Source organism: Melospiza melodia, chromosome 2, assembly GCF_035770615.1.
Source record: "Melospiza melodia melodia isolate bMelMel2 chromosome 2, bMelMel2.pri, whole genome shotgun sequence".
Taxonomy (NCBI): Eukaryota; Metazoa; Chordata; class Aves; order Passeriformes; family Passerellidae; genus Melospiza; species Melospiza melodia.
In genome coordinates, this window is record NC_086195.1 from 103,008,035 (window position 1) to 103,020,949 (window position 12,915).

At 35.1% G+C, this 12,915-nt stretch overlaps 1 protein-coding gene across 15 annotated transcripts in view; it reads right to left on the minus strand.

Moving 5' to 3' along the window:
- The window catches only part of MYCBP2 (MYC binding protein 2), a 172,972-nt gene that overhangs the window by 66,032 nt on the left and 94,025 nt on the right, over positions 1–12,915 (minus strand). For 11 of the 15 annotated variants that reach the window (XM_063149479.1, XM_063149485.1, XM_063149492.1 and 8 more), the window contains 9 exons: positions 11,238–11,380; positions 10,359–10,459; positions 8,987–9,205; positions 7,647–7,872; positions 7,226–7,344; positions 5,861–5,948; positions 2,863–2,915; positions 2,011–2,183; positions 1,627–1,771 (listed from right to left, as the gene is read on the minus strand). In XM_063149479.1, the coding sequence (XP_063005549.1) occupies positions 1,627–1,771; positions 2,011–2,183; positions 2,863–2,915; positions 5,861–5,948; positions 7,226–7,344; positions 7,647–7,872; positions 8,987–9,205; positions 10,359–10,459; positions 11,238–11,380 (1,267 nt within the window). The remainder of the gene's footprint in view (positions 1–1,626; positions 1,772–2,010; positions 2,184–2,862; positions 2,916–5,860; positions 5,949–7,225; positions 7,345–7,646; positions 7,873–8,986; positions 9,206–10,358; positions 10,460–11,237; positions 11,381–12,915) is intronic. The other 4 variants (XM_063149491.1, XM_063149494.1, XM_063149483.1 and 1 more) reach the window with 1 other exon arrangement.

Below are 12,915 nucleotides of genomic sequence, written 5' to 3' on the forward strand. Positions count from 1 at the left end.
CTTGGTAAGATGCCAACTGACTCCACCATCAGCACAGGCTGGTGTAATAGAGCACTCCCTGGCTGGCAGAACACAGTCTGCTATGCCTAGGGAAGTTTTCCCAGAACAAGAGTGCAACAAAGGAGAATGAGAGCCTTCCAAGAGAGTGCACAGATGTCACAGTGGATCATCATGGCCACTAGATATGGATCAGCAATGGCCAGACTGGATCCTGGCCGGCTCTGCCACCTCCCAGCCAGCACTGCACATTTATATTGTGCTCTTCAATGCATGTTTTAAGTGACTTTTTCCCCAGAGGTAGCACGGATCTCCATTAGCACAGGCAACAGCTAGCATTACACCATTTTCTGACAAAGACAGACAGACTACCTGGAAAATAAGTTTGTATGTTACTCATCCGAAATCTGCAATATCAAATACTGCAGTTTTCACACACAGTTTTATCAAAATTTGATTTAATTAACCAAAAGTTACATCACTGCATTGCACACTGAATGAGTCCAGAAGAATAATTAAATTGAATTAAGGTTTTTTTACTTTAATACATTTGTGAACAGTAATTAAATAATAAAACCAGTAATAATTTTGATCATATTTTGACATATCTTTTTCCTGACTGATAGGATAAAATCACTACTGAGAGTCTTCCACTTGTTCTGTCACTAATTTAAGTCAGTAATCACACAATTTTCACTCAAGCAGTGTTTGTGACTAAGCTGGTTCTTGTGTTACTGTTGTAGAACTGCTGTTCATTATTATGTTTACAGCTCACTGTAAAAAACTCAATTATTACACCATATACAAAACAGATTTGGGAGCTTTTCTCAAATGAATCACACCTTTGTAAAAAGTATTTCATCTACACTTGGGCTTGAACAAGACCAACTACTCCACAGTAGTAGTGATCTTTAAAACATAGAAGCAACTTAATTTATTAGAACAACATGAAAACCATTTTGTGTTCATTTTGTTTGCATTGCTTTACTACTTCAAAACAAGCAGCCCACTTTTACACATTCCACATAGATTTTACCCCAAAATGCACAAAATTCTTCTAACTCTACTTGAGGCTGTCAAAAACACCTTTCCAGTACTGAAAAACAGTGGTTAACTGAAGAGGCTGAAGGCAAACACAGGAACACCAGTCCCTGCCAGTTATCCTTATTAACTGCAAGGACTACAGGAACATCCAAGTATTAGAAACAGAAAAGGCAAGAGTACTATTCTAGTCTAAAATAAAGTAACTATAAAGTGGTCCATCAATGGGCTTCTGATGCCTTTTTTCCATCACAAAGTCTATGGTTTGTAACACTCCTTCCTGGTTTACAAATTTAAAAATGGATTCTTGTCACTTTAATACATCACCACCATCCAACCTCACTTATGACTGACTATTTATGCAACTACAAATGTGTAACTCATTACAGGCAAGTTATGAATTTCATGAAATGGTGGTGGCATAATACAGAATTTGGCAGGTCTGTGGATTTAGAGGTAAGAAAGTCTGATTACAATGAATTTAAGAATGCCACTTTCTGTCCTATACAAGAGTATTCTGTGGAATACCTACAACAAAAACTAAAAGACAACAAGTTTAAGCAGAACAGCCAAGATTACAATAATCACCTTCATATTAGGAACATGAACAACTTCCCCATACTGGTCTTTTGTTTGTACTGTAATAACAGTTGGCCAACCACACCGGATGTCATCCTTATTCAAAATCAATGATGTTTTTTGAGGATCAGCATATGAATCTGGCTGCAGCCACCTAGAGCAAAGAAAACCATCCAACATTAAAATCTCTTACATCCTCCAAAAGACCAATTCTTACTCTGCACAAATGTGACACAGAGCTAAGAAAAGACACAGAACTTCTGAATGCCTACATGCTTTTAACTAATGTACTATTGGAATCAACATAGCCAAACAGTTTTATTCAACTAATACTTAAAATAACCATGACAGTTCTATAGCCAGTTAGAAGGACTAGCAACAGTGCAGTTTTACCTTGCAAGTCGTCCACCACTTGATCCTGGTACACAAGCAATGAAATCTTCAAGAAATGACTGCTCATTGCTTTGTACCTGCAGGGGAAGGCTTCCTTCAAGAGCTTCCAAAATGGTTGGGGAGTGAGACAGTGCCAAGCCTTTCCCAAGAATGCCTGAGTGAGCTTTGCACACCTTTTTGGTTTTTTTGGCAGAGGTTGAGGGTGAAAAGAGAGACATAGAACAACTTTTCAGTAACATGTTCACATTTTCCCATAACGTGACACAATTGGTAAAAATATTTTGAGCATTTAAAACCATTCAAGAAGAATAAATTCTACCCTCATAAAAGCTTTAAAAAAAAGCCATCTCAGTCTATTAAACAATAATTTATGCCAAAAGAGGTTGAATGACCTTAAGTTGAGGGAGATTCACCATTAACTCCCATTGTACTCAACAAAAGACCATCAGCAAATCAGAACAAACTGCAATTGTATTATTTGAGACTTGATTAACATCACTGCTCAGCTGAAAAAGTTATTTTATTTCTGTCATTACAAAGACATGTAAAAGATTGGTTTTGGTAACATTTAAAACTTGCCAAATACTGCAACTTCAGCCAAATAGATATTTTGAAATACTTGGTCATCTAATGTTCAGTGTGACATTGCATGTATTTTTTTCCAAGCAGATTCATTATAAAAATGATTTCATTTAAATACTAAAATTCTGTATGACTTTCTTAAACTATCAAATAATAAACTGGATTCCATTCTACTATAAAAGCCTTACAAACTATTTTTTTCTGTAGCAGTCAGTTTCAATGCAATTATGTGCTTAAGTGCATTGCAACGGATAAAAAGCAGCAGCATACCTGTAAGGCAGCCTCTTCAAGTATCTCAAGATCCTCTTCAAACTCACTACCTGCTGGAAAAATAAACCAGTTATATTATCTACATACTGCAGAATATGAGATTCAATTCTGTTTTGTGAAACTTTTTATACTACAGATTTCAAGTCTGCATAATGATGTATCACACTGTTCAATCAGCAGCTGAAATATTAATATTTATAAATAACATAGTAAACATGCAGTATAGTGTAGTTCAGGGCACACACAAATGAACAATGTAAGTTACAGAGAACAAAAATTTGGTGCTTCTCTTTTAATCTACAAGGCACTATGTATGGCAAGTCTTTGGATGTGACTAGATACTTTCAGAAAGATTTTGAGATGGTTTATGGGAAGCAGCATCTCTAAGTATGCAACAGCTGCTCCCTTTTAAGAGCTTACCTTTGTAAAATTATTTGAAAGCCTGAAAAACCCTGCACAATTTCATAAATTATGATTCTTCCTAAAACACAAAACTCAAATACATACTATTACACGGTATTTCTTTCTCACAAATCCAACTCCAAAGCCTGATTCCAGGATGACCAGAATTGCCAAACAGTCTTTTAACAGAAGGGTGAAACAGATAAGGTAACCATATTTCTACTCTCTTTTAAAAACATGCCTGGCAATTCTACTAGTCAGAAGAGAGAGAAATAAGAAAACCAAGTTCCAAGGCAATTTTTAAAATTCAAAGAAATAAAGACATCTAAAAACTGCCCTCAGAAATAAACTATTGCCAGATTTAATACAATTAAGAATGTATTAATACAAAATACATAAACCAATTTCACACTGCTGTTGAAGTCAGATCTTGGTCACAGACCAGATCTCTCTCTTGGGAGGAAGCATCTTAAACTCACATCTTGAAGCGGCAAGAAGGAGACCAACCATGTGAACATGGTAACTTTAACACTATTTGGGCATAACTCTCAAAGATACTTTTCCCAATATATGAAGAAATCACTTTCTGGTCCATCTTCCTTCAGAGCAAAATAGGCTTAACCTTGTCAGGTCCTTCAAAACACTTTTATTCCTAATATTTCTAGAGGAATACTCCCACAAATATTTGACTTTGCACACTGATTATACTCACTATGACAATTACTAAAAAGTAAAACTGTAGAAATTATAACAAAGTTTGAAAAGTCTACTAAAAACCTTCCTGTGTGTGTGCATTACAAGGAAGTCTTTCATATGATTATAGATTCTGTTATTCTATGTAGGTTTTCCTTAAGGAACACTCTTCCACAAGTAAGATAAAAGGGCTCTGCAGATTAGGAATGACAGTATTAAAGAAGCATTTCACTTGCAGCAAAAAGGTAGAAAATACATAACCTAGGATGCAGAAAAAGGAAAAAAAGGTCTGATACTAAGGCATATAAATGTTGCTCTAGAAAACCACAGCTTTACCACTTTTTCTGCCACAATATTTTTCTGAGACACCAATCAAAACACTCAAAGCAGAATTACACACAACTGAAAACCATTTTAAAAGGCTGCACAGTAGTTTCCATTTGCAAATACTACCACTGTTGGCTACAATTCCCCAGTTTTGTTTACTCAGAGGGTCTAGTGGTTTGGAGAGAAACAATACACTTCTATAGCACAAGCACAGTAATCCTACCAGCAACATTAAGAGACTTGGTTGAAGTTCTCGAGTTGATGCTAGATAAACAGTCAGACAACTCAACTGCCATTAGATCAGTCATCAAGAAGCTCCTTAGCAGCAATGCACCTACCCTGCCTCTCTCACAGATCATAAACCACCACATTTGTATGCAGCTGTGACTGCACAGGTAACTTCACAGTATATTTTATTTCAAATTTCTACGGGATAGCATAAAGTCAATCTATCTTATTTCAGGCATTTTAACAGAACAAACATAAAAAGCTCCCAAGAGAGAAGTACAAAGTATTGCAAAATATGGGAGATTAAGTTCTGAGGATTTCAATCTTTTTGTTGTTGTTGCACAGAACAGCAAAACTAAGAGAAGTCAACAAAACTAAGGAGCTTGAGGAATAAGAGAGGAGGGCACTAATTAACCTGAAGATCTGCCTGTACTTTGGAGAGTAAAATACAGATCTACTAGTGCAATTGAGGTGCTTCCTTACAACAAAGTAAGAAATTTGTAAACAATCCAAATACATGAGCAAAATATTCAATTAAAAATACAAAGAAGGTTTTGTTATGAAAACTCCACACTGATCAGTGCTCCCCTGCTCATTAATCCACGCTTCCAGAGTAACAGTATCTGAGCTTTGATTTGTGCCCCTAAATTAAAATGATCAGAGATAACCTATTATAAATTATGAGCCTGTTTTTCCTATATGCTGATGCTAATAAAGAGAAATTATAGTACTCATAATACAGCTGCATCATTAGAAGTTCTAATTCCATCTCCCTATCCACTAATTTCCACAAACTCATTTTTCCTTGCATTTTAAACTGCAATGGGTTACTATAAACCTCTATTTGCAGCATCTGCTCCTAAAGTATGAGATCTCTTTTCTAATTGTAAAAAAAAAAAAAGCTACAGTAGAAATACTATAAGGTCTACAGACAAAATGGTCACTTTCAACTTTAAAACAGTAATTTAAAGTTTTGCAATTCAATGCTGCAGGTATTTTTTCATACAGAGAGGTGTGACATGTGGGGAGAAAAAAAAACAGTGAAAGAGAAATACAAAGATGATACCTGCACATTTATGAAGTACCGCAAGGAAACTGTGGGACACAGCTCTCACAGTCATACACTACCTGTGGATGGGGTGAGGTCATTCAAATTTACATGACCAGGTCTCCCTCCTCCCCATATACACACAAAGGGAAAAAGGTAAGTAGAAAACACTGCCAGCTTTATTGTTTGATTAATTCACTTTGAAGACACAATTTTGTATTATCTCTAATTAAAAGCAACAATAAGATTTGAATATACTAATTCAGAAAACAAAGATGAAAAAATGAAGTATGTTCTTACCAATAGGAAGTGCTAAATCTTTCTTCATCAAAGCTGCTGCACACGATCCTCCTAAATTTGCCAGCTCTTTCTCCAGCTGAATAATACCCTTTAAATTAAAAAAAATTTAAAAAAATTAGTGTCTCAGAAAATAGGACAATAAATACATTTTTATGACAATGTTTTATATTAAGAAATACTCTGTGTCCCACTTTGAAGCCTCTCAGCAATGTATTTCTTGTCATACAGCTACTGCCGTGTTTTGCTGTGACACAGGACAGTGTACCAAAATTTTTAGAATAAAAAGGTATGTCTGAAAACAATTAGTTATAACTACTCTTTAGATGATTGACTTAAGGTGCCGGCTAGCATGTTTTAGCACTGAGCATTAAAAACATGCCAAGCAGCTTTGTTTGTAAAAGCTTTGAAGAAAAAGAATGACATATTAATCTACATGGGTATTTTTGAATAGAAATAACTTTTGCTTAAACAAACACAGACTAATTAGATCATCTGTAGGAATTATAAATCTGAATCTGCTGACAGCCAGTACCACCACAGATAATAATATTATGGTATGTGTTTTTATCTGATATGTAAAGAAATTCCAAAGAACCTGACATTCTGAAAATCTGAAGACATGATTTAGCTTGAGTAAAATCCAGAATAAGATGAGGTAAATCTTCTGTGAGGGTTGTAGTGTAAGCAAGATGCAGACCTTGCAAAATCCACATGAAGGAACAGGGCCAAAGACTCCCAGGACAAGGGAAGACTTATTTTTCTGGATGTAGTATAAAACATATTAAGTGTTTTCAGTAATCTCTTAAAATAAGCCAAAAGAAAGAATTGGGTCAAAGATGTGATGAAATCTGATCTTCCCTTTGCAATAAACAGTGGTGGAGGTGACTCATGTCCTTAATGGTAAAACGAGGAGACCACTGGGTAAAACCTGTGGAAGGCTAAATGCACACAGCATTTCAAAGGAGTCTGAGTGTTCTGCTGTAAGTGGGCACTGGAAAATAATGCAAGTATGTCATTCAACAGGCAGTGACAGTAAAAAGCCTCACATCTTGGATCTCTGATGCAAGAGAAGGCCAGAATTTCAGGAAATCTTATATCCCACTGACATACAAGATAAAACCACACTATGTTTTTGCAGAGTGCCACAAACCACACAAAAAGCCATTTCAGTAGTATCCTCATTGAAGAATTCCAAATTAATAATGCCCTTACCAAAAAACGTTATTACCTTTATAGAAATAATCTAAAAATATTTTGCTAATGTCACTCAGCCATAAGTAGAAATACAAATTTTTTTACCATCCAAAAATTCATTTGGTGATTTATTAGGTGAAGCAATTATAGCTAACTCACTTTTTCCCTTACCTCATCACTTCCTGGACTAAATTCATATCCAATTGCATAACATTTGAAGCCATAAAAACAAGCTTTTTCATCTTTCACATAGTCTGATGCAGTCTCCAGAGAAAAAAGTGCTTCATTCCCTTAGAGAAGTAAAAGGATAAATTAAATTAATAATATATTCCTCCTCTTTTTGTGTGTTTATTTTACATAAGTATATATGAAACCCAGCCTTTAGATGTAAAATGTAATTAAAACCATGGGAAAAACAAGCAGATCAATACTTCAAGCAAGAAATCGACTACAGACATAATTTACTCGCCAGCAGGGATAAAGACCCTTCTTTAACTTTGTTTGCCAAAATAATTCTGCAGAAAAATCAAACTTCCTTTAACTATTGCAGTAACACACATTACCAGTAATTACATCAGTATCTATGCATTACCTGGCAATACCAACACCATGGTAGGCCATCCTGAAGATCCAGAGAACTTTTTCAGTTCTATCCATGAATTAAGGTTCTCATGAACAGAGGTATGCTTTGGTCCAAATCCCAGGCTCTGTGCAATTCTGACAGGAATTAGTAAACGAAGAACATCCTCTGACTGAGCAGTGCCACACTGAGTGTCAAACTCTATTGTTATCCACCTGACACATTCAGGAAAAGTCACCTACAACAAAGCAACAGGTTAATCATGTCCCAGCTTTTGGGGTTCTCGGCGTTTTTTTTTTTTTTTTTTTTTACATTTACTTCTTCATTTGCATTTGGTCTTAACTCTGATTTAGTCTACAGAAGCAATTTAATTACATAATCCTGCAGAATTGTTTTGCTATTTTTTAAAATGACATTAACCTAATTTATTCCTTGAAATTTATGTACACCTGAAATGCTCTGCACTTTACACAATTAGAACCCTGTGTTATAACTTAATATTCTGTTTAAGTATTTGCACTGGCACCACTTGTGCTTTTAAGAATTCTGCACAGGTTCATTAAACAAAACAACCACTGACTACTATGCATACTGAACTCTCAGATACCTTTTTCAAACTCAAACTTCAACAAACATAATGAACATCTGTTTTGTGCAATCCCAGAAAAGTACAGAGCAGCTGAATTCCACTAGTGAATGTGGCCTGCAGTACAATAGCATATAGCTACAGAAATTAAAATGCAGTAACTACTAAACACAAGGCTTTAGACATGCTCCATAAACTTTTAGGACAAAAGTAAGCACTACTGCACCAAGATGACCACATGGTAGCTACACTTTCTGCAGTGGATGTCTTGCTGTCTCACAGGACAAGCACTGGAATAGCAGAATAATAATTTATGTCCTGTTCAGGCTCTGGATTATAGGTTTGCTACTTCTGGATGTTAATTTGACTAGAACTGACTTTATGTATTCTTACAAAACACTGTTTAAGCATTAGGTAAGAAAATCTGATATGTGATTATATACTCTATACATAAAGACTTTGAACTTCACAACTTCTACAGTTAGAGCAAAGAAACTCTGCATGACAGCAGAAAAATCTAAGACTATGCAAATTTAGGGATTTAGAGCAGATACCTGAATTAGGGGGTTAAAACTTCACTATTTTCCACTATACCTGATGTAGACTTTTGTCCAGAAACCAGTACAGCAATAATATAATGTCTTCTATATTAGAGAATATTAATGATCATGCACGGCAACAATTTTTCAGATAGCAAATGCTGACTCAGAAAACTCATGTGTAAAGCTTTTAAAAAGCAGCATGTGCCCTTAGAAATGGTGCTCACCTTATAGTGTGTAACAGAGGCAGGTTTATAGGGGTGCTCACTTTCAACAACAGCATAGTGATTGGAGGTAGTACAAGCTGAAAGCCCTTGCTCTGGCTGGTTTCCAGTGGTGCTGTCTGTAGACTGATTTGGGTTAAAAGCTGGAGGGGCGTATTTCTGATTCAGAACTGCCACAGAAGGAAGCAGCTGTTGTACCAGGCCAAAGACCTCAACAGCAACCTGTAACATAACATCACATGTGTTATCAGAATGTCTTATAAGTTGGTGTAAACAATACTCTAATACTTCCATTTCTCTTCAGTGGTTGTATGAACATTCTCAGAATACCACTAGTAACAGTTCATTAAATCATTTTGCAATTCTGCATCTACACAATCCTAACAGAAAAAGCAGCAGTACATTTATCTTCTCTTGGAGCCCTGCCAAAGCTGAAACAAGAATCTGCATGTAACTGTGACATCCTTTCCCTAAAATAGCTTCTACTAAAATCTTGAGCATTAACAAACAGGAAGCACAAGTTCACAAAAGTAAATACCATACTAAAGCCAAAATCCAGTTATATTCTATAACCATATTAATATTTATTTTAATATTAATATTATGCTCTCTGTGATCTTCACTACATTTTCTAAGCAGATGAACACTTCTACAGCAAAACACTTGGTTATTTCAAATCTCAGTTCCATGAAGAAACAAGGTTAACTAAATTCTGACACTGTCTTTCATGACATGTCTGCTAGATTTTAAGTGGTCAGCTCTATTTCCTCCCCCTTGAAAAGAAGTCAGAAAACATGTTACAGCTCATGAGAAAGCAATAAAAGGTAATAGTGTACACTAGCTAAGGATTATTGACATTTGTAGACCTAATAGCAGATCTCAAGAGTGTCCCAGACCAGGCACAAGCAAGAAATGCCATGGCACTGGAAAGAAATGTTCCTTTATTTACAGCTGACATCTTTCTAACACTAAGTTTGACAGAAATAATCTTAATTTAATGAGAAAATGCTTCCGCTCTTTACTGTAAAAATAATATTTATATAACATAAAAAAAAAACATTTCATCTCCCCAGTGTTCATCAATGAGTTGTAAATTACATTCTCTTCATTCCTTATCTTTTCCTACTAGTAAAGCCTCTCATATTTCTCTGCTTCCTTAAGGTATTTTTGTTACCATGTTTTCAAGTCAAGTTAAAAAAAAGGTCATTACATGTTTTTTTAAATTCTTGTCTCATGGAAAATTCATGACTCATAAATATAAACCCCTAATTTAGAGAATAGTAAGAAATCAAAATGGTCAAGTTTTCAGAGTTAACATTTTCCTTGCATTACTACATTGATACATTTCTTCAGTAATTTCTCTTGAGGAGCATACCTTGGGAATAGCTGCTGCCACTGGTCCTATGTAGGCTATGATGAGGGGAAGCAGCATTGAAAACAGACTGGAAGAGCTGAGTAACTCTGGAATGTCTTCAGCTAAATAAAGATAATTAGAACAGAGGTATTATTAATAAACATGCTTTGGTTCAAAGCACATCTTATTTTTCTGGTTTGCCCCTTGTAAGTTAAACTTCTATTTCTCAGACTATTTTTACTTCAAATTATTTCCATTATTTAGGCACTGTTGAATTCTGAGTCTGCCAAGTCCACTCAAGATAAATATATCATTACATATAGTTCTTTGTTGAAAAATGTCCTTCTCTTAGAGGATTATTTTATTGCATTCTTTCCCATTTTGTGAAACTGTGTTCATATTTTCTACAGTATAAAAGTTAGCACAACAGTACTCCCAGCCCTTAAAAATGAGTTTTATAGCACTATGCAATATTCTGAACATTTTGGCTACAACAGCTGATACATACATTTCTCACAAAGGGATGTTTAAGTGCTTATATATTAATTACACTAACCAGTCCTACTGATGACAACATCTGTGCTAAACACTGAGGAAATTTGCAACTAACCTGCCATAAAATAGCTTTAGGAAATAAAGAATCTTACCAGCTTTATCACAATGCTTGCTAAATTGATGACCAAATTTATACAAAGTATCTGACTATGCTATCACTAGCATAACTCAATGATATAAAAGTTACTTATAGTTTGATACCCACAGGAATGAAAGGTTAGAAAAATATTCTTTGGAAAGCAAAAGAGAAACATCACAGCTCTTGTATTCAGGTCATATTCTACTATTATGACTTGCTAGCAAAGTAAAGTTTTGAAAAGTATAGTAAATTTTCTCAAGCCTTACCATCTACAGCAAGAGCTCTGTGCAACAAATCTTTGGCTGCTCGTACAACAGCACTCACGACAGAAAGGGCCCTGCTACAGTTTTTGTCCTCTTCATTAGCTTTGTTCAACAGCTGTGACTGCAGATCGCCATCATACTCACTCCTGGACAGTGGATTAAGTTAAAGTAAGTTCACAAATACAAAATTACATTAAAAAAACCTACTGATTAATTTTTGGCATAGAATAAGCAAAACAATTTTTGATAAAGCAATAAAAAACCACAAAGAAACCATGGAGGATATTTTGGAGGAAATGTGTCACTGTTAGTCCTTTGCAAGAACTTCATTTGGCAAAAAGTATAAAAAGCATTTTTCTGCAATGCTTCTTTTCTCTAGATGCCTTCTAAACCACACAATTAATTGCTATGCTCTTCCAAAGCCAGTTCCCTGTCTTGGTAAAAACAGAGCTATGTTAAATGCTTCACAGAAACAAGTAAAACTTCCTCAAGGGATATTTCTGCATTTTCATAAGAGACAAAGATTCTCCCTTCTTATTTCAAAGATTAATTATGGCTTTGAAACAGTCTTGGGCTTCCCCAAGACTGACCAAACAAACAATTCCTTCTTTTAAATCCACTCTGTATGTCAAATTAGGCTCTCTTAAACAACATCAAGCATGCAGCCATTTCAATAAGGTTTGATTTGCTTTTTCAAAGCTATCAAATGACAATTACAAACTAATTCAACCCTTCAATATGATAGTGATTAAGCCTTGGCAAAGAGAAATAAAATCACTTAGTCAACATGTAAAACAAAATATACCATTTTCTTTGGGATATATTACGTTTGTCCAGTGCATTATTTCAGGACTAGCACTTCAGAACTTTAAGAAATTTTACTTTGAGCAGTTCAGTGAACAAGGATATCTCTCCTTCTCTGTCATGTGAACCAATGACTCATACAAAAATATTATGTTTCTTCAAATTGTCCTAGAATTGTAGCTTTGCTGTCAGCCTCAAGCCTTTTTTATTTTAATTTTTTAGCTGCTGATGGTAAGTGCAATTCAACTGAGTACATTTTCATTTCAAATTCCTCCAAAACTTTTCTCCCCTTATCAAAGTGTGTTAAACTTCTATATGTGGTCTTTCATATGCCTAAGAAACAGTTTCTGTTGATAGCCGAGCAGCCTCCAAACAAAATGAAGTGTGACTTTTACAAACTGCTCTACAATAGTTGACTGAACATTTGTTTCTTTGCTGTAAGCAAATCAAAACTTCAAATCATTATATATCAAACAGTGAGTCCTCAAACTAAGTCCATAACCATAACCATGCAATAAATAAATTTATCTTGTCCATATGAACTACAAAGACATTGTGATTACAGTATAGCAGGTGCAATTTTTTTCAACACAATTTATTCTGTAACAGTTCCAAGTTGTACCACCACTCTTTTGAAAGCCTCTTTGAATTTTATCAGTTGAAACTCAAAAACCTGAGACTGCTCTGATCTGAAGACAGGACTTTGGTGTGAGGTTTTTTCATATGCTAATTTACCATTGTTAGAATGCCTTGAAGTTTCCATTACTGAAATTATGTCCTTTGCTTTTCTGAAATCAAAGAAATTGTTATTTCTCTTTAATTTTCTCTTTTGCCTGTATAAAAGCAGACAATCTATGAGTGAAAATAGATGTTCTCC